This window comes from Nomascus leucogenys, chromosome 14 (assembly GCF_006542625.1).
Source record: "Nomascus leucogenys isolate Asia chromosome 14, Asia_NLE_v1, whole genome shotgun sequence".
In the NCBI taxonomy this organism is placed as follows: domain Eukaryota; kingdom Metazoa; phylum Chordata; class Mammalia; order Primates; family Hylobatidae; genus Nomascus; species Nomascus leucogenys.
In genome coordinates, this window is record NC_044394.1 from 58,457,553 (window position 1) to 58,477,613 (window position 20,061).

Sequence of the window (20,061 nt, forward strand, 5' to 3'; positions counted from 1 at the left end):
TTGATCCTGGAGGTGCAGAGGACGCCTTCTGGGTTATTACCTTCGGGGTCCCCGCGGGAGGAGGCCGGGGGTGCCCTGGGATGCCCCAGCCTGCCGGGGAGCGGCACGGCGGGCCTGGGAAGCAGCCAGCGCGGCTCAGCAGCACCCTCGGCGGCGCCCCCGCCTCCCGGCTGGGCAGGTCCGCCAGGCGGGGGCAGGGCCGGCTACGGGGATTGGCTGGCGAGCGCGCCGCCCCCTCGCACACCAGCCCCGCGGCGGGGAGGGGAGCGCAGCCGGCAGCTGGCCGCCGCCTCCTCTGCAGTGCCTCCCTCCGTGCGCTCCCTCCGGCGGGGATAATGGGAGGCCCGCCGGCCGATGCACCAGAGGAGGCCGGCCGAGGTAGAGCGCGCGGGGCCGGGGATGGCCGGGCGGACGCGGGCCGGGGGTCGCCGTCCTCTCGGATCTCAGGGGGATTCTCAGAGGAGAAATGAAAACAAAAACACACTGCAAGGCGGAGGAGCCCGTCTGCCGTGATCCGGGCGGCAGCTGGAGGCAGGAAGATGGTCCCTGATAGCCTTTCTTTCCCAGGCTGTATCCCCTCCCGTTCGCCTTCTTCCCCTCCGGCCGGGCTGGGGGCTGTAGCAGGAGGACTTTGCTGCCTTCCCGGTACCCGCCTGGCTCACACGTCCCTCTGGCTTCTTTTGCAGGTGGAAATAAAGGCTGGTGAAGGAGCCGGGCCGTGGGGACAAGGAGCGGCTGTCAAGGTACCTTGTGTATGTGCGTGCGTGTGTGTGCGTGTGTGTGGTGGCGGTGAAGTGTTTGACCGGATTGGATAAAAATAAAGGGTCTCCTCTGGTGATCCCTTAATCTCCCACTGTGTGTGTAGCAGCAGCTGAGGGGGAGGGGCGGCGGGGGTGTGGGCGGCCAATGAATTCTCAGGCCTGTGTGGGTTTTGTTTGGATTCTTTTTGCTTTCTCAGCTGGATGGTTTTGGGTGCAGTTGGGGTTTGGTTTGTTGAACTGTTTTTTTTTTTTTTTTTTAAGACATGCAACCCACTCCCCACCCCTGCCTCTGGAAATCTCTCGAGAATGTCCCTGGCACTGTTGGTTTGCATCCAATCTGCAGAAATCCCGGGGGGGGGGGGGGACGGTGTGCGGGGGGGGGGGGGTGTGGGGGGGCGTAAGAGGGAGGGAGAATTGCGCTCCTGAGTCTGAAGCTGATAGGATGTCATTAGTCATGCTGCTGTCACCATGGAGATGGCTGGAGAGGAGAGGAGGTGGTGGGGGTGAGGATATTTTGGGTAGGGTGGGGGCTGATGCAACATCATGACTGGGAATCCGGCGGGCGTCTGCTGTTACTCTGTGTGACTTGGTGTCTAGGGGACTGGGAAGAGAGTGTTCCCAGGTGCGTGGGAAGCAGAGAAGGGGGCACTGAGCTCCTTGTGGTTGTCTGGGGGCGGGGGAGCTGGGGTATTTGGGGCAGGGGAGGGGAGAGTCCAGTAGAGTATCAACCATTACTAGGAAACCACAGATATTCCTCCCACGTTGGCATGGACCCGATCAGTAGGTTTCCTTGAGCTTGTCCCCCTTTTCAGGGCTAAGGAGCCACCGTGAGTTTGGGATTACTCAGCAGTATCCTCTGCTGGCCCAGGGCGGAGAAAACAGATTGGGAGGTGGCTCTGTGTGGCTGCTTCTCAAGTCCAAGAGCAGAGAGGCTGGAAGGGAGCATGGGGCAGGTGGGCAGGGTCAGGGCTTATAGGACTCTTCCTAGCGGAGAGGAGGCGCGTTCCTGCCCCTGCCTCAGCCCACCTACCCCCTCAGCCGCTGGAGTCTTCAGGGAGCTGGGATCTTGGTTGCTTGGGTAGCAGGTGGGTGAGCTGCGAGTGTCCCCAGATGCCCTTAGTTTCCTCACTGGAAATTCTCTTCCCGCCCCCTGGGAAAGCTGTGGGAAGCTCCATGGAGGTGCTGGAAGTGGCATCCTGCCACCTCACTGACTGGATAGGGATGCTGGTAGGGAGGGGCTGTGCTTCCCACGTGGGGGATAGGGGCTTCTAGGTGAGGCTGCAGGGTGTATCAGGAGGCCTGGATAGTTCCCTGGCTTTGTCCCAAGGAACTTGAGGCAAGGAAGTGCTTGGGGAAGGGTGTGAATTTTGCTTCTGGAGCAGCTTCTGGGAAGGAGAAGAGCCAGGGGGCATCGGCTCCCCTGTCTATTGGGTGTGCTTTGGTGAGACTGGGAGTAGTGGATGATCACCTGGGATGAGGGGGTGGGAGGCCGGGAGGTGACAGAGGGCAGTTGATACGGGCGATACTGTGGGTGGGGAGGAGAGAGCTGAGCTCACCTCAAGTTGGCTCTCACTACACACTCTTTTCTACACTCTTCTCCGGAGCAGAACCCCCAGGTTCCACCTCTGCTTCCTCCCCTCGCCTCCCGCTGCTGGCTGGAGGAGTTGTAATCACCTCATGTGCTGTTGGAGGGGTGTGGGCACAGAGATCGTAGAGTAGACCTGCTCTGTCTCCCAGCCTGGGTAAAGCAGGCCAAGGGGATGAGGACAGATGGACCCAGGGAGGGGGCAGGCCCCTCTCTCCTCTGTATCTCCAGCCTTGTCAGCCTAGAGCTTCCCTCTCTGCTGGGAGAAAGGACGGGCTGGCAGGTTTGTTTACTCCCGAAAGCACCCCCTTCCGCTGTAGTGATGGCTTTCCCTGGCAGACCCGCTTCTCTTCAGCTCTTTCCAAGTGTGTTCTCCGTGTCTCCCTGCCTGCTGGCCCCAGATGGAGGCTGGTTTTCCGCAGTCCTGCTGGAAGCTCCCAGCCTAATACCCCAGCCTTAGTGTTGTGGACATGTGGCAGGGGCTACTTGAAAATCCAGAGGAAGCCTTCCTAACAAGTCTTCCTCCTTCCACCTTCTCAAGAGTAGGCCTGAGCTGGCTGAGTTTTTAGAACTCTGAGGTTGTATCTATGCTTGTTTTTATTGTTCAGTTGTCTGAGAATCATATGCAGCTCAGGCACTGCCAGCAAACACTCAGGTCTGAGTCTTCTGTCCTTGGTGCCACCTCCATACATAGAGTTTCCTTGGGTGGCCAGTTGGCTGCAGTGTCCCACATACCCAGGGTGAGGCAGTTTTGCCAGAGGCCCTCCCATTTTCAGGTCGTGGTGTAAGAAGGATATGTCTGATGTGTGAGCTCATCTTGGTCTGGTGTGAGATCAGACCAAGACTCTGGGACACAGGACAAAGGGGGTGTCACAAGATGGGTGCTGGCTGAGGAAGCCCCGTGGGAGAATGGTATCTAGTAGCCAGTGGGAATAGACACATATACGGTGTGCTAAGTCCTGCCAGGGTTTCCAGAATACCTATGATGTATGTATGAGTCCACATAGTGCCTAGCACGGGCACAGAGCTGAGCTTGATAAATGTAAGTTGACATTTTATTGTTTGATGCATTACATGTCTACCCATGGTATCTCAAGGAACATGCTATAGCAGACACTGTTGCTACCACCTCCTCGTTGGCAGCCTAGAGAGGAGTGAGTGCCCAGTGCCGAGAACACCGGGCCACCCTGCTTTCAAGGCTCCTACACGGCTCCCACACTCTGCCCCATGGGAACCCTTGACTGGCTGAGGATGTCTGGAAACTATTTTGGGATTGTGCCCAGGATCTCTGCCTTCTGTCTCTCCTTTTGACCACTGCAAAAAAAAAAATGCCCTGTTCTCAAGGACCTGTGATCCTGGACTTTCTATACACTCTGGGTCCTTCCCACTAGTTGTTTCTTACCTGCTCTTCCTACTTCCAGCCACTTCTCTCTCAGGTATGTTTATAAGCAGCAGCCAGCTTGGGAAGATATGGAAGCAGGTGAGCATGTCAAGCTAGAGAAGTGAAGGAACTAAGCAAGAGATTTTCAGAGTTGAGTTTGAGGATGGAGAGAAAGAGGGGACTTTCCCCATCCATGATAAGAACTGGAGTTAGAGTCCCAGAGCTCAGCTCCATCTCCTTGGTGACCCTCACCCTTTTTGAATGTCATGGGAGAGGGAGAGAGCCTTGCAAGATATACACATGAGTGAGCTGAAGGGAGAGCCCTCCTGTCCACAGTGGTGCAGGGGCCCTGGAGCTGCCCTCAGGGACCACTGTGGGGATGACTACAGCCCTTTCGCTAGGCTTGGTGAGGAGGGGCCTGGGCACTGGGCTCCCTCCAGCTGCAGATGGAGGTTTCTGCTAGAAATGGGCTTTGTGGTCTTGCCAAGTCCCCTCCCATACCCTGGAGGCTGCAGCAAATGGTTTGGGTGGATGGGGGTGGGGGCAGGGAGTATGGGAGGGGCTATGGTTTGGCTCAGCTTTTGGGTCTCACAATCCTCTTAAGTCCTCTTTCCTACCCTTGACCTCTTGGGCTTTCGGCCTCATTTCCTCTCACACCCGGGCATCTGGCAGTTAGCTGAGGACTCCCCCTCGTTCTCAGCATCTCTACAGCTTCCGAGAAGGAGCTAGATTAGGAAGCCTTTGGGCAAATAGAAGGCAGGGAAAGCTTGGAGGATTAAAACCTGTAGATTATTGTATACTCTAGGACTATTACCCCCATCTCTATCTATTTTCTCCCCCTTTCTTCTTCCCTTTGTTTTTCAACATCCACGAAACATTTATCATGTTCTAGGTACAACATTAGGTCCTGAAAAATAAGAGCAATCATTATTATTTGATTCTCACAAAACCATTGGAAGTAAGAGACATTGACTAAACTGTTACCTAAAATTATAACTCTTGAGTGGGAAAGCCAGCACTGGAAGCTTTTGTGTTTTATATATTGAATACTTTTGACTTCAGCGTTGTGTTTGGGGCTGTGAACTTGCACATGGCAGACAGAATCCTCACCCCAGATGCACCCAGCACTTTACATTTGCTTTCTCTCTGGCTCAGAGAACCTCGAGGGACTTCGAAGGAAGACTCAACGTGCCAAGTTTGTTTTCAATAAGTCATTGTTTCCGGGATCTAGCAATGACAGAGGAGGGCAGTGGGGTCAGAAATGGACTAGCTGGGAAGGGAGCTTAGTTTTGAAAGGCACATGTTGGCGTTAGATGTTTGGGATTTGAGATTCTGAAAGCTGGATGGAAATACTGTGCCTGAGCAATCTACCATGAACCTGAAATTGCCTTAGACTCATTTAGAGTGTGGGTCCCGCAGCCCTTACTGCTTCAGGGGGCTTCAGTGAGACCCAGTGACTGAGAGGAGGAGGGTGAGAAGTACAGTTGTTAGTTTCCTTCCACTCTGTTTTCTACTCTACTCCTACTCTTGGGTTCTGTCATTAGCCATGGGGAGGTCACTTACGGTCTTTGGACTTCAGCTTTCTGGGTAAAGTGAGGGGATTGCCTTCCAAAGTTAAGTTTTTCTCAGACTAAATCTGGGGAAGGACCAGTTTTTGTGTTTTTTTTTTTTTTTTCAGTGTTCCCAAAAGGTTGCAGAACTAAAACATGGTCCCACTTATTTTGTACAGCGAGTTTGCAGCTGCTACACGTGTGGCCCAGCACCATCCAAAGTGGTCTGTGAGCCGTTCAGTGAGGCGAGCCAAGTGATCATGCCCTTGGATGTCGTGGTAGCTTTAAATTGCTATAAAGGTTCCTAAAGGCTTCCTCTTGGTTCCTGTATTTATGTTGTGGTGGATTGGTGTTAAGCAGTTTACGGGCCATATCCTGAATAGCACTGCTTTTGAACTTTTATCTGGGACAGCACAGGGTCTCTGTTTTGATGCCTCCCCACCCCTTCTGGACATGACTTTTCCACTCTTCTATACCCTCCATCTTGGGGACAAAGCCTCCGCTTGAAAGAGTAGAGATCTTTTTGTCCCAGAAGTTCTCTGAGTGCCCCAAAAGATTTACTTGCATCTCAGCTTCTGTAGATAAGGATGCCTCCTGCCTTCTCTTTCACTTCTGCAAGTCTGGGAGTCTGATGGAGGCCCATCAGAGCCCTTGGAGCCCCTGGACTGTGTGTGTGTGAATTGCATGCCTTGGAGGAAGAGAACAGTTGGGGAGGAGGCCAAGTCTCCTGTAGATGCTGGGGTGGACTTGGACCCAGCAAGAGACTAAGGCTCCATTGCCACAGGCAGGGCACCTTGAATTTTGAGCTTTTTCCATGTAGTGGCTCTTAATAACCTAGAGGTATACATACCCTTTTTCCCCTGGGGGTTGATTGCAAATTCTACCCTGATTTCTATAAACACAGACATCTTAATATTTCTGACAGTATGAGTTTGACTATCTCTCCCCTACTTTCTCTTGCTGAGGATCTATGGCCTTTTTATTTGAGATGCTAAAGATTAGACAAAAAGTAAAAATGACTTACTTTCTTCTATTCTGGCTGCCTTAGCTAGAGGAGAGTAGGAAGGGAGGGGTAGGGGAGAGGTAACAGTATCTTGCCACAGAAATATTCCTTAAGAGGCAAACATTCCAAGGATAGGAAGATTAGGGTCTAAAGAAATCTTAGTTACCTCCGTGGCCTGGAACTCTTACGCCCTTGGTGCTTAAGTAATTGGATTTCTCAGCCCCACCTCCAGGCATTTTTTCGCCTGTGTAATCCTAACCTCATGGGCTTTGCAAAGGAAACAAAGGCGTTGAAAGGGTTTGCAACTTGTCCCTGACACTGAGCTCCTGAGCTGTGAGCCCTGCCAACTGAGTTTTCCTCCTTTGCCTCCTCTGCAGCATCCACCGTCTCTCTCAAAATCCTTGTCCCCAGGAGTCTGTTTTTCTAGCCTGCAGGCCTTGGTTCCTAGCCCTGCTAAGCAGATGGAATTTACAGAAGGAGCCATTTCCTGCCAGTCCACCTTCCTGTACCTCAGGGAGGTTCCATCTCTGACCCTGCTGGCCACTCTGCAGATGGGGAAGAGCCAAGGGAGGCTGGTAACTCCTGTAGGAGACAGAGAGAGGCCCTGGAAAGGGATTCTGAGCTGAGAACCCTGCCTGGATCCATAGACCAACTTTCTCTGCTGCATGTTCTCCCTTGAGTGTGACCCTTTGGCCAAGTCATCCTTCTGATGGCTTGAATAGGCTCAGGCTGGGGTACAGAGGGCTGTCCCTACTGCATCAGGCCCTGCTGGACCCAGAGAGAGGAGACTGTGCCTTCACCACATGGATCATTGTTGCCTTACACCCTAGTTCTAGGGGAGGAATATAGAAATGGGTTTTCAGGGGAACCCTGGAGGTGGTGTCCAAGAGACGTCCACCATATTTTTCCTAGCACTGTGGATCTCTCTGCTGCTGTCCTCTCCATCCTAGGACACTCTTCATGGCTTCAGTCCATCCCTAGTCCTGCCCCTTGTGCTTTGATCTCAGCTCTAAGACCTAGACTGAGCAGAGAGGACCTCTAAGGACATGCTTTGTGAAGCATGGGCCCAGGGCTCCATGTCAATCATCCAGGGAACGTGTAAGATGCCAGGGGGCTGCCCAGCCAGGACAGCTGTCTGCTAGAGTCAAACCCATGGGCTCCTGCTGCACAGTTAGGTAGAATGGGCTCAAGATAAGGGTGGCATAGGGGCCTCAGGTATGAGGGCTGGAAGCTCTGGGCAGGTGGGCCGTGTGGTATCCCCCTCTTCACTAACCCTGCCACTTGTTCCTGAGCCAGGTGCTACCTGATGGTTGAGCTGTATGGGGACCTCTGCCCTGTGGCCTTTCCTCCCACTGTTATTTCTCCTTGGTTTCCTGTTTTCCAGCTGTGGGTTCCCAGAGGCGTCATTTGGACCCTGGGTAGTAGTTAGGGCTGAGCTCTGGGGTTGTGTGGTTGGAGCGGCGTGTGTCTTAGGGCTGTACTGGCAAGTGGGCCAAAGCAGTCTTAACACCCTGGCTAGGAGCCAGAAGCCGGGGCTCCGTGTCCAACCCAGGAAGCCTGGGAAGCTCCTCCCCATCACCTTCCAGATGCTGCCGCCTCCATATAGGGGGCGTTGCTCCCTGCTGGGTCTTTGCCCGAGGTCTAGGGGAAGCCGGATGTGGAGGAGGACCTGGGTGGGTGCCAGAGCACTTCATCCCTAAGCTCACCTCACCTAAATGCTCCCACCCGCACAGCCACCACTGAGACAGGCAGGACCATGCTTCAACTTGCCAAGAGTGTTTCCAAGGGCCGGTCCCTCTGGTTCAACGAGTTTGGTGGTTCTCAGCACCAACTGCATATTAGAATCATCTGAGGAGGTTTCAGAAAAGAAACTATCAATGCCTGGTTCCAGCCCCCGAGAGTCTGCTGTTATTGGTCTCGAGTGGAACCTGGGCCCCAGCATTTTTCAAAGCTCCCCAGGTAATTTGAATGTGCAGTCAGAGTTGAAAGCAGCTGCCATATCCAGTTTGGGTCTCCCTGCCTCTCCCATGTCCCTGGGTTGCCCCAGAAATTTTTTCTCATTCATTGATAATTTTAATGATCAATACAGAGTTTGCAAAAGTGATGACAGACATGTCAGACAAAACACTGGATTCAGTGTTCTTTTCCATGAGAGTGTTCCATGAGTCCATAGTTATTAAAACCAGAACTTAAGCGGGAAACTATAGCAAATGATAGAAACTGAATTTTCTCCTCAGTTTTTAATTTTTAAAAACTTTTAAGGCCGGGTGCGGTGGCTCATGCCTGTAATCCCAGCGCTTTGGGAGGCTGAGGCGGCCAGATCATGAGGTCAGGAGTTGAAAACCAGCCTGGCCAACATGGAGAAACCCCGTCTCTACTAAAAATTAGCTGGGCGTGGTGGTGGGTGCCCATAATCCCAGCTACTCAGGAGACTGAGGCAGGAGAATCGCTTGAACCTGGGAGGCGGAGATTGCAGTGAGCCAAGATCGCGCCACTGCACTCCAGCCTGGGTGACAGAGAGAGACTCTGTTTCAAAAAAAAAAAAACACTTTAAAAATTGAAGTATAGTATACACACAGAAAGGCATATGCTGTGTACAGTTTGGTGAATTTTCAGAGTAAATGCCTGTATAATCAGCACCTGGATCAAGAAATAAGTACCCTCACCCCATTCTCATTGCCCAGAATTTCTACGGCATTTGGACAAAGGTCAGGCCAGGCCATAGTACAGTAGTATGTGGTGGCTTTGGGCCTGGAGGGCTTCAGCTTGGCCTCCACTGGAATACCTTTAAATACTTTTCACACCTATATGGGTGCTCCTGAAACTGAGTGGGTTCCCCCTGTGATAGGGCACAGGGTAGGGGCACCCTTCCAGCCCCTCCCCGGTGTTGCTCTCTCCCTTATCACCCTTAGTTTCTTTTCCACCTGGGCCTTAGATGTCCCAGTCCCCTATCTTCAGTGAATCCAAAAATCCATATCCTTTTTTTGCCTCGTATTCTGTTTTTTGATTGTGTAAGTAATACATATTCTTTGGAAAAATTAGAAAATAGAAATAGGGCTGGGTGTAGTGGCTCATGCCATAATCCCAGCACTTTGGGAGGCCAAAGTGGGAGGATCACTTGAGGTCAGGAATTCGAGATCAGCCTGGGCAACATAGCGAGACCCTCATCTCTACCAAAAGGAAAAAAAAATAGAAAGGGAGCAAAAGAGAGGAATTTGTCCATAATTTCACAGTCCAGTTAGTCATTTTTTGTTTGTTTGTTTTTTGTTTTTTGTGAGACAGGATCTGGCCCTGCCGCCCAGGTTGGAGTGCAGTGGTTCGATCTCGGCTCACTGCAGCCTCCACTTCCCAGGCTCAAGCCATCCTCCTGCCTCAGCCTCCTGAGTAGCTAGGACTACAGGCACATGCCACCAGGCCCAGCTAATTTTTGTATTTTTGGTAGAGACAGGGTTTTACCATGTTGCCCAGGCTGGTCTCAAACTCCTGAGCTCAAGGGATCCCACCCCTCCTTGGCCTCCCAAAGTGTTAGAATTACAGGCATGAGCCACCTCCTAGGGCCCCATTAGTCATTGTTAACCGGAGTATCCCTCCAGACTTTATTCTATGTGTATTACATATCTGTTTAGTGTTGTTCATAGAGATGGAGTCATGCTGCATTGTAGCACACTTTCCTCTATGTAATAACTAGCAGTCATTTATTGAGCATTTACCATGTGTGGGGCAGGCACACAGGGATAAAGTTTTCATAGTTCTCTCTTAGTTTTCAGGACAGCTCTGAGGCAGGTGGTAGTAGCCCCACCTTTCAGAAAGGAAACTGAGATTCAGGCCAGGAGCTTGACCAGAGGTTGATGTTTCACAAGGGATGAAGCTGGAATCCAAGCCAAGGATATCTGACTTTAGAGCTGATGCTTGTGTCTGTAGACTGCTGCCTCCCTCCTAGGACCGTCTTTGCATGTTGAATTCATTTACCAAATATGTATTGAGTAGAGGACATCTTTTTCCTTAGTATTTTTTCCTTTCCACTTTAATGTGAATGACTCGTATTTTACGTTTAAGTGTGGGTATTGCTGATTGAGGTCTTCTTGTTGTTGGTTTGAATCCTTCTATATCATGTTTGAAGAAATGGTTTAATTGCATTTTATTAAGAAGTCTTTTTTTCCAATTAGTAGTGGATGTTTGCTTTTGTCATGTCTGTTTAGCATGGTTTGAAGATCAAATGATATTTCTCCTATTGAATTGTCTTTGCATTCTTTGAATATACTATATGTGGTAATGGGGTATTTTTTTTTTTTTTAATTTTTTTTGAAGATAGAGTCTTGCTCTATTGCCAGGCTGGAGCACAATGGTATGATCTCGGCTCACTACAACCTCTGACTCCCTGGTTCAAGGGATTCTCCCACCTGAGCCTCCTGAGTAGCTGGGATTACAGGCACACGCCACCATGCCCAGCTAATTTTTTGTATTTTTAGTAGAGATGGGGTTTCACCATGTTGGCCAGGATGGTCTCGATCTCCTGACCTCGTGATCTGCCCACCTCGGCCTCCCAAAGTGCTGGGATTACAGGCATGAGCCACTGCGCCCGGCCTGATGGGGTATTTTTTTAACATGTTGTTTGATTTGATTTATTAACATAGGCGTTTTGCATCTATATTTATGAATCAGATTGACCTATAATTTTCCTTTTGTGTTTTTGTTGTCAGATGTTAGTATTAGAATAATAGTAACTTCATATAATAGACCGTGAAGGCTTTTTTTCTTTATTCTTTGGTATAATTTAAATAGTACTGCTTAAATAATTTGATTCTTTTTATTGGGGCTGGGCGCAGTGGCTCATGCCTGTAATGCCAGCACTTTGGGAGGCCGAGGTGGGTGGATCACGAGGTCAGGAGATCGAGACCATCCTGGCTAACACAGTGAAACCCCGTCTCTACTGAAAATACAAAAAAAATTAGCCGGATGTAGTGGTAGGTGCCTGTATTGCCAGCTACTTGGGAGGCTGAGGCAGGAGAATGGCGTGAGCTCAGGAGGCGGAGCTTGCAGTGAGCCGAGATCGCACCACTGCACTCCAGCCTGGGCGACAGAGCGAGACTCCATCTCAAAAAAAAATAGTAATAATAATTCCATTCTTTTATGAGGGATGGGTCTTTGCAGCTTTCTGATCTCCCCTCTACTCCCCATAACTAATGTTATCAAATGTTTACTTTGTATTTTCCATAAAAGTGATCCTTTTCAAATTTATTAGCATAATATGTCTACAGTTACTGCTTTTCAGTTCCCTCAGTAGCTGTGATTTTTTTTTTAACTTTCTTCATTTCTAATATTGTATGTTTTTTCTTTTTCTTCCATAGCTTTGCTGGAGTTTTATGTAATTTAAAAGCACACAGATCTGTCTGTTGTGCTGTTTTCTAAAGTATTAATTTCTACTGTAGTCTTATATAAATTGTCATCTTTTCCTTAGGTTTATTTGGTATGTCCTTTTTCTGGGTTCTCAGTTGGATCCTTAGCACATTTTTTCTATTTTTTTCTTCTTTGATAACAAATACATTTAAAAATATGACTTTCTCTAAGTTCCACTGTGGCCTAATTCTCTTGGTTTTGATATTTTATGTCTGGAGTTCTTGGAGAGGTTTCGATGGTATACCCAGCATGAGAATTCTGAGCCCCGATTTAGCCTGACCACCCTTCGCTCCCAGTAAGGGCCCTGAGGAGAGTCCCTGCGCATGGCTTGGTGGCACAGCTAGGCAGTGCAGCACTTGGTGACTCCCTTGGGCTCTGTCTCTAAACCCCCAAGTAGGGACCCTAGTAATAGCTTACCAGCTTAGCCATCAGGACCTGTGGAATTTTTTTTTCTTTTTTTTTTTTACCCTAAGCAAAATCAGTTTGAATTTATTGCCTAGGATGAGAGCATATCCTAGGCCCAAATGGAAGTTTTGGTAGTATTTAGAAAAGCCTCATACATTAGCACCAGAAGAAATGAAGCTATATGCCAGGGGCAGTGAGAGAAAAAAAACTGAGACTTTGACCCAGAGTTGATGGCCTTGCTGAGCTGGTCTAGGCTGCAGGCTAAAGGCTTGCTCCCTGCATCTTTCATGAGCCTCTAGAAAATATGGTCCAATTGGGATCCTTCAGTCCATGAACAGTGTCCCAGGATGGAGAGAACAGAAGAAAGGGATCCACAGTGCCAGGAAAAATATGGTGGACATCTCTTAGACACCACGTCCTGGGCTCCACTGAAAACCCATTTCTGGATTTCTCCCTTAGAGTGCAGAGTATAGGGTAACGGTGATCATGTGGTGAAGGCACAGTCTCCCCTCTCTGGGTCCAGCAGGGCCTAGTGCAGTAGGGACAGCCCTCTGTGTCCCAGTCTGAACCTGTTGAAGCCATCAGAGGAATGACTTGGCCCAAGGGTCGCACCCCCAAGCGAGAAGGTGCAGTGCTTTGGGGGAAGATATTCTTACCCTTTGTCCTAACTCCTTAGAGAGCCATGATGGTCAGGAGAAGGGGATGGGCAGGGAGAGGAAGAAAGGATGGACTTTTGAGTTCAACCTAAAAACCAATGGTAGCGGATTGTTTTTTCCAAACTGCAGAAAGTTTTGAATTTTAAATGAGAATAATATATGCCCATTTAAATAAATCAATATAAAAGTACATAATTAGAAACTGAGAATCCCTATTTCTTCTCCACCCCAGTATAATCACTATTAACAATTTATATATATCTTTCCAGACTTAAAAATGAGTACATGAACTTACTGCCTTCCTGCAGTAATGTGTTTGTACCCTACTTATTTTTGAGTAGTCTTTTATTTGCTCATAAATATGTTGAAGACACCTTTCCATGGCAATACATCTGTCTTTGCCTTTTACATGACTATTGAATATTTCATTTTGTGGCTGTATTGTAATTTAACTTCTTATTGATGGACATTTACAGTTCTAATTTTTTTGCAATTATAAATGATGAGGTTATCAATATATTTGTATATGGATTTTTTTGGTTACTTAAGTGTTTGTATAGAACAAAATCATACAAATGAAATTTTAATTGACATTACCAAGTTACTCTCCCCAAAGGTAATTTGATAACATCTATCAAATTTACCTTCCCACCAACACTGAGTGAGGAATTATCAGTCCTTAATTTTTGTCATTTGGCTAGGTAAAATATCTCATTTTAATATCTTCTATTAGTAAAGTTGAGAATGTTTTAAAAGTTAGCCATTTTGCATTTATTCTGTATATTACCTATGTCCATGACCTATTACATCCATATTACTCTTAGATTGTCTTTTTATTGATCCACAAAAGTTCTTAATATATTATCAGTATATTAAGATATATTATCAGTATTAATTTCTTTAAAAAAAAAAATTCAGGCTGGGCGTGGTGGCTCATGCTTATAGTCCCAGTGCTTTGGCAGGCCAAGACAGGAGAATTGCTTGAGGCCGAGAGTTCGAGATCAGTGGGGGCAACATAGTGAGACCCCATCTGTACAAAAAATGAACTTGCTTGAGCCCAGGAGTTGGACACTATAGTGAGCTATGATCAGGCCACTGCACTCCAGTCTGGGCTACAGAGCAAGACGCTGTCTCTTAAAAAAAAAAAAAAAAAAAAAAAAAAAAAAAAATTCAATGAACTGTTACTTACTCATGTATGCCAGGCATTGTGCTATTAGGTAGGGATAAAGAAAAAAGAGTGACATGATTCTTACATGCATTATGATAAACATTATCCAAAAATGTAGGCCAGGCACAGTGGCTCTCACACCTGTAATCCTAGCACTTTGGGAAGCTGAGGCAGGAGGATCACTTGAGGTCAGGAGTTCCAGCCCAGCCTGGCCAACATGGTGAAACTTTGTCTCTACTAAAAATACAAAAATTAGCCAGGCGTGGTGGTGCATGTCTGTAGTTCCAGCTACTTGGGAGGCTGAGGCAGGAGAATCGCTTGAGCCTGGGAGGCGGAGGTTGCAGTGACCCAAGATGGTGCCACTGCACTCCTGCCTGGAGAACAGAGTGAGACTCTGTCTCAAAAACAAACAAACAAAAAAACAAAACCCACAAACCCAATAAAAATGTATAGGTTCTTCTGTTTTTTTGTTTTTTTTTTGCTTTTACTATTTAATTGATACATAATTATACATATTTGTGGGGTACAATATGATGTTTCAATGCATGTATATAATATATAATCATTAAATCAGGGTAATGAGAATATCCATCACCTCAAACATTTATTAATATTATTTTGTGTGTGTGTTGAAAATATTCAAAATTTACTCTTCCAGCTATTTGAAAATATACAATAAACCAAGCACAGTGGCACACTTTATAATCTCAGCTACTTGGGAAGCTGAGGCAGCAGAATTGCTTGAGGCCAGAAGTTCAAGACCAGCCTATGCAACAAAGCTAGACCCCTTTCTGTATGGCAAAAAATTTAAAATTAGCCCCGCACAACGTTGTATGCCTGTAGTCCCAGCTACTTGGGAGGCTGACGTGGGAGGATTGCTTGAGCTTAGGAGTTTGAGGCTGTAGTGAGCTATGTTCACACCGCTGCACTCCACTCCGCACACATACAACCAAACAATAAATTGTGAATTATAGTCGCCCTACAGCGCTATAGAACACCGGAACTTAGTCCTTCTATCTGGCTGTACTGTTTAATGTGTTAACCAACCTTTGGGTATTTCCCCCACACCCCTACCCTACCCAGCCTCTGATGACCACTGTTCTTCTCTCTGCTTCTATGAGATCAACTTTTTTTAGCTTCCACATTTGAGTGAGAACATGTGGTATTTATCTTTCTGTCCCTGGCTTATTTCACTTAATACATCCTCCAAGCTCATCCACGTTGCCACAAATGACAGTATTTTGTTTGTTTTTTTTTTTTAATTGCTAACTAGTATTCCATTATGTGCATGTACCATGTGTTCTTTATCCATTGACTGATACTTCGATCGATTCCATATCTTGGACATTGTCAATACTGCCGCAGTAAACATGGGAGGGAGTACAGACATCTCTTTGACACACCTATTTCAATTCTTTTGGACGTATACCCAGAAGTGAGATTGCTGGATCATACGGTAGTTCTAGTTTTAGTTTTTTTGAGAAACCTCCATGCTGTTTTCCATAATGGCTGTACTAATTTACATTCCCACCAACGGTCTGTAAGAGTTCCCCTTTCTCCGCATCCTCACCAGCATTTATTTTTTGTCTTTTGCTTAACAGCCTTTTTAACTGGGATGAGATGATACCTCTTCTGTCTCTTTTTTTTTTTTTTGAGACAGAGTTTCACTCTTGTCGCCCAGGCTGGAGTGCAGTGGCGCAGTCTCGGCTCACTGCAACCTCCGTCTCCCAGATTCAAGCAATTCTCCTGCCTCAGCCTCCCGCGTAGCTGGGATTACAGGCATGCGCCACCGTGCCCGATTAATTTTGTATTTTTAGTAGAGACAGGGCTTCTCCATGTTGGTCAGCCTGTTTTCGAACTCCTGACCTCAAGTGATCGGCCTGCCTTGGCCTCCCAGAGTGCTGGGATTACAGGTGTGAGCCACCGTGCCCAGCCTTCTTCTGTCATCTTAAGTGAGAAAATATAGTATAGCTTTCATCATTATGAGAGTTTTGATACTACTGTTACATTTTGAAAAAAATTTTGGCCTATTTGTCTTTCATTGTGTCTATCATAAAAATTTGATTTTTATACAACCAGAATTCATCAGTATTTTGGCTTGTTTTTACTTGTTTTATTTTAGATGTTCAGATTTCTAAGGTGAGATTTATTTTTGCATGTGATATAAGATAGGGATTGAACTTTTCCTAAATAGAAAGCCTATTATCCCCAATGTATGTATTGGGTATTTGTAGTTTCCCTTGTAATGTATGAATTCTACCTTAAGCATTTCATAAATACTCTTAGTCATGGGTGTTTTAAGGCCTCTTTTCACTCCATTGGCATAGTTGTCTGATTCTGTGTATTTCATTGTTTTAATTACCACCATTTTTATATAATACTTTGGTTTAAAACATACTTTTTCTTGCTTTTTTTTTTTTTTTGGCATTTCTTTCTCCAAATAAGCTTATAAACAACTTACCATGTTCTGTGAAAAATACTGGGATTTTTCAGTTGGAATCACATGAAACTTACAGGTTGTTTTGGGGAGAATAAATAACTTTACAATGAATCTTCCTAACCAAGGAAAGGGAATAGACCTTTCCGTTTATTCTAGTCTTTTTTTGTGTGTTCATCAAAGTTTTAAGGCCAGGTGTGGTGGCTCATGCCCCATAATGCCAGTGCTTTGGGAGGCTGAGGCGGGAAGACCGCCTGAAGCCAGGAGTTTGAGATCAGCCAGGATAACATAGTGAGACCCTGCCACCCCTCATCTCTACTAAAAATAAAACAAAACTAGCTGGGTGTGGTGGCGCATGCCTATAGTCCCAGCTACTTGGGAGGCAGATGTGGGAGGATCGCTGTAGCCCAGGAGTTGGAGGCTGCAGTGAGCTATGATCTGGCCACCGCACTCCAGTCTGGGCGACAGAAGGAGACTCTGTCTCTAATAAAAACCAAACAAACAAAATAAATGAAACGTTTTAAGGTTTTCTTCTTACACATTTCTTGTGAAGTTTCTTCCTAGATATGCTGTAGCTGCTGTTGTTGCTGTTGGGAATGGGATCTTTTCTGTTATACTTTGTATCCCATCTTTGCCAGCATATTAGAAATGCAGCTGCTCTGTGCTGCCTCCTCTGACACTTCTGTGCCTTTCTCCCTCAAGTCCTCGTGGTGCATTGTCTGTACCTCCGTGGCAATACTGTGTGCCTGAATGTGAGTTCCTAGTGGTGGGGTGCTCATCTCACTCCATTTCATGTCCCCAGTGCCTGGCACAAAGCCTAGCATGCAGTAAATCCTTTTAATAAATGCCGTGGCATCAGATTGATGAGAGAGACAGTGAGCTTCACCTCTTCAAAGTGTGACAGCCTGGGCCAATGTGAGCAGCAGAATCTCAAGCAGCCCTGGCTCCAAGCCTTCAGGCTGTGATCTGGATAACAGATTGGGCACCCGCCTTGTCCCCACAGGAAAAAGGAGGTCCTGGGCCATTTTCCCACGTGCAGACATCAGGGAGGAGCCCTCTGAGCCTCTATCTCATTATTATTCTGAGACCCACAGCCCATTTGTCATTAACCCTCATTAGTGCTAACTAGTTGGGAGAACTGCTTTCTTAGCTTCCAATCATTTCAAGGTAGCACAAACAAACTTATCTGCAACTTCCCTTAGGGGATGAGGACTCATCAAGGCTGGAAGCAGAGCTTGTACAGACCATTGTGAAAAGGGTTCACACCTATGTGCCCAGTCACCTTCTCTCATATGGTAGTGCCTTTCTTTTTTCTTCTACTGTTCTCCTCCAGAGTATATGCATCCCCCCAACCCAATATGTCCTACGTGAAGTTTATTCCTATCCATGTGCTAATCTTTACCATAGCATTTGCATTTGTTTTTCCCTTGAGACAGAGTCTCACTCTGTCACCAAACCTGGAATGCAGTGGCATGATCTTAGCTTACTGCAATCTCTGCCTCTGGGTTCAAGTGATCCTCCCACCTCAGCCTCCCTAGTAGTTGGGACTACAGGTGCATACCACCACACCCAGCTATTCTTTGTATATTTTTTAGAGATGGGGTTTCACCATATTGCCCAGGCTGGTCTTGATTTCTGGGGCATAAGTGGTCTGCCTGCCCAAAGTGTTGGGATTACAGGCGTGAGCCACAGTGCCCAGCCTTGGTGTTTGCATTTTATATGTAAGCTTTTATTTGTAGTTGGGGAATGGCAGGCACTAGTCCTTGATGGAGCTGTCTGGGGCATGCCAATTCACTCTGTACTCTTGGCAGTGGTTCCAGACCCTCAGGTCCCTGCCCCCACCAGTGTCTGCTGCCCCGGGAGCGAGGATGGTGATGTCTACCCGCCTTTGAGGGACCCAGGAACAAGGGAACTCCCACCTCTTGTTCAAGGGCTCGAGGGCTATGCCCTTGGAGAGAAGGGAATCCTTGCTGTTGTTAAGCAGGGGTCAGGATTTCTGCCTCTCAACATGCATAAAAAGAAGGTGGGAGTGAGGACGTGAGCTGATTTCCAATCCCTCTCTAGCAGTTGTGCATCTGGTTCAGCGTGTCCCGGGGTTTCCCTGGGTTTTGCTTGACCACAGCAGTGAGCTGTTACTCATTTATCCCGTGGTCTGTGCTCACCCTCCCCTTCCCACTCACTCATCTCCCATGCTCAGGGTGGCAGAGGACATAGAAATGCTTCTCTGGCTCCTCTGCTGGTTTGTTTTAATCCCTGGGTAACATTGGAACCAAGAGGACACTCAAGAAATGCTGTATCGGGGAAAAGATCTGGAAGTATTGCTCTGTCTGCCACCATCCCCTGCCGTTGGTTTCTTACTTCATCTCCCAGTGCCCACCTGGGGCCTGTGAGTCTCCCCAGCCAGGTGGCCCTGAGGCTCCCCAAGAGGCCCCGGCTGCATCCACAGCTGCATGTCTGCCAGCTCTGGAGGAGCTGCTTTCTCGGGGTGCTGAGCAGCGACTCTGACAGATGGACCTCCATGAACCCATGGAGCTGTTCCAGATGCCTCCTCCCAGAGCAGAGCGCATTCTGGCAGTGAGGCCGCGATGCAGGGCTGCCTAGGGCTTTAGCTCACCTGTTGGACAAAGTCTGTTTCTACATTGCCACCTCCATCCATGTTTTGGCGTTTCAAAGAGCATCAGCGCTGACCACTGAATGGCCAGGCCTGCATGTGCGTATGGGAGGTGGAAAGAGACTACTGTCCCTGGTCAGCCTGTAAGAACCTCAGTTCACCTGGTTTCTGAACCAGCTGAGGCCTTCCCCTCATCTGCACTCACCCTCAACCCCATAGGATTATGGGAAGGGGTTCTCAAAAGGTCGTTCAGGGGCCACCTGGGTCAGAATCCCTTCCATGGTCAGGCAGGGTTGATCTCTGGTGGGACCTGGGAATCTGCATCCATAACCAGCTTCCTACAGGTGATTCCCACGCCCACTGGAGTTTGAGAACTGCTGGCCTGTGAACTAATGTAACAAAAGAGGCTGCCTGTTTGGGGCTTCCAGTACTTGATCAGGACTGAAAAGACATGCCTTTAAATGCCATGATGGTTTGTGAAAAGGCCAGGTGCTATGCAAACACTTGTGGAAACACAGGAAGACATTTCAGATATGATCAAACTCTAGGAAATAGTTAAAACTTTTTTTTGCCATTGTCTATTACAAAGAATAAAAATTCACTGTAGAAAAATCAGAAAGTTCAGATAAGCAGATAGAGAAAAATAAAAAAGTCCATAATTTTTCTACTCAGAGAGAACTCCTGTTACTATTTCAGTCTTTCTAGGACACCTTTTTTTTTTTTTTCATTTTAAATATTTTTGGTCTTTTCCTTCCATGATTATCAAAATAATACATGTTTATTATAAAACTATTTCTTTTCTGATTGGCATAAAAATGAGTGCAAAATGTTTGATTTGCAACTCTTTCCTTGCTATGTTTAGTTGTGATCTTTTTTTCTTTGTGAATATATTTTTATTTCCTTTATTTTTTTGTGTATGCTTTTTTTATGAATGGTAAGACAGCTTCATATATTAGTGGTATTAACTCTTTATCATGCTTTGGCAAGTATTGCAAATTTCTTTTAATGTACGTTTGGAGTTTTTTTTTTTTTTTTGAGACGGAGTCTCGCCCTGTCGCCCAGGCTGGAGTGCAGTGGTGCAATCTCAGCTCACTGCACGCTCTGCCT

At 47.4% G+C, this 20,061-nt stretch overlaps 1 protein-coding gene across 1 annotated transcript in view; it reads left to right on the top strand.

Annotated features, from left to right (window-relative positions):
• Positions 1-268: 268 nt before the first annotated feature.
• The window catches only part of TET3 (tet methylcytosine dioxygenase 3), a 106,803-nt gene continuing 87,010 nt past the window's right edge, over positions 269-20,061 (top strand). The window contains exons 1-2 of the mRNA XM_030827703.1: positions 269-378; positions 687-743. Of these exons, the coding sequence (XP_030683563.1) occupies positions 355-378; positions 687-743 (81 nt within the window). The 5' untranslated portion in view covers positions 269-354. The remainder of the gene's footprint in view (positions 379-686; positions 744-20,061) is intronic.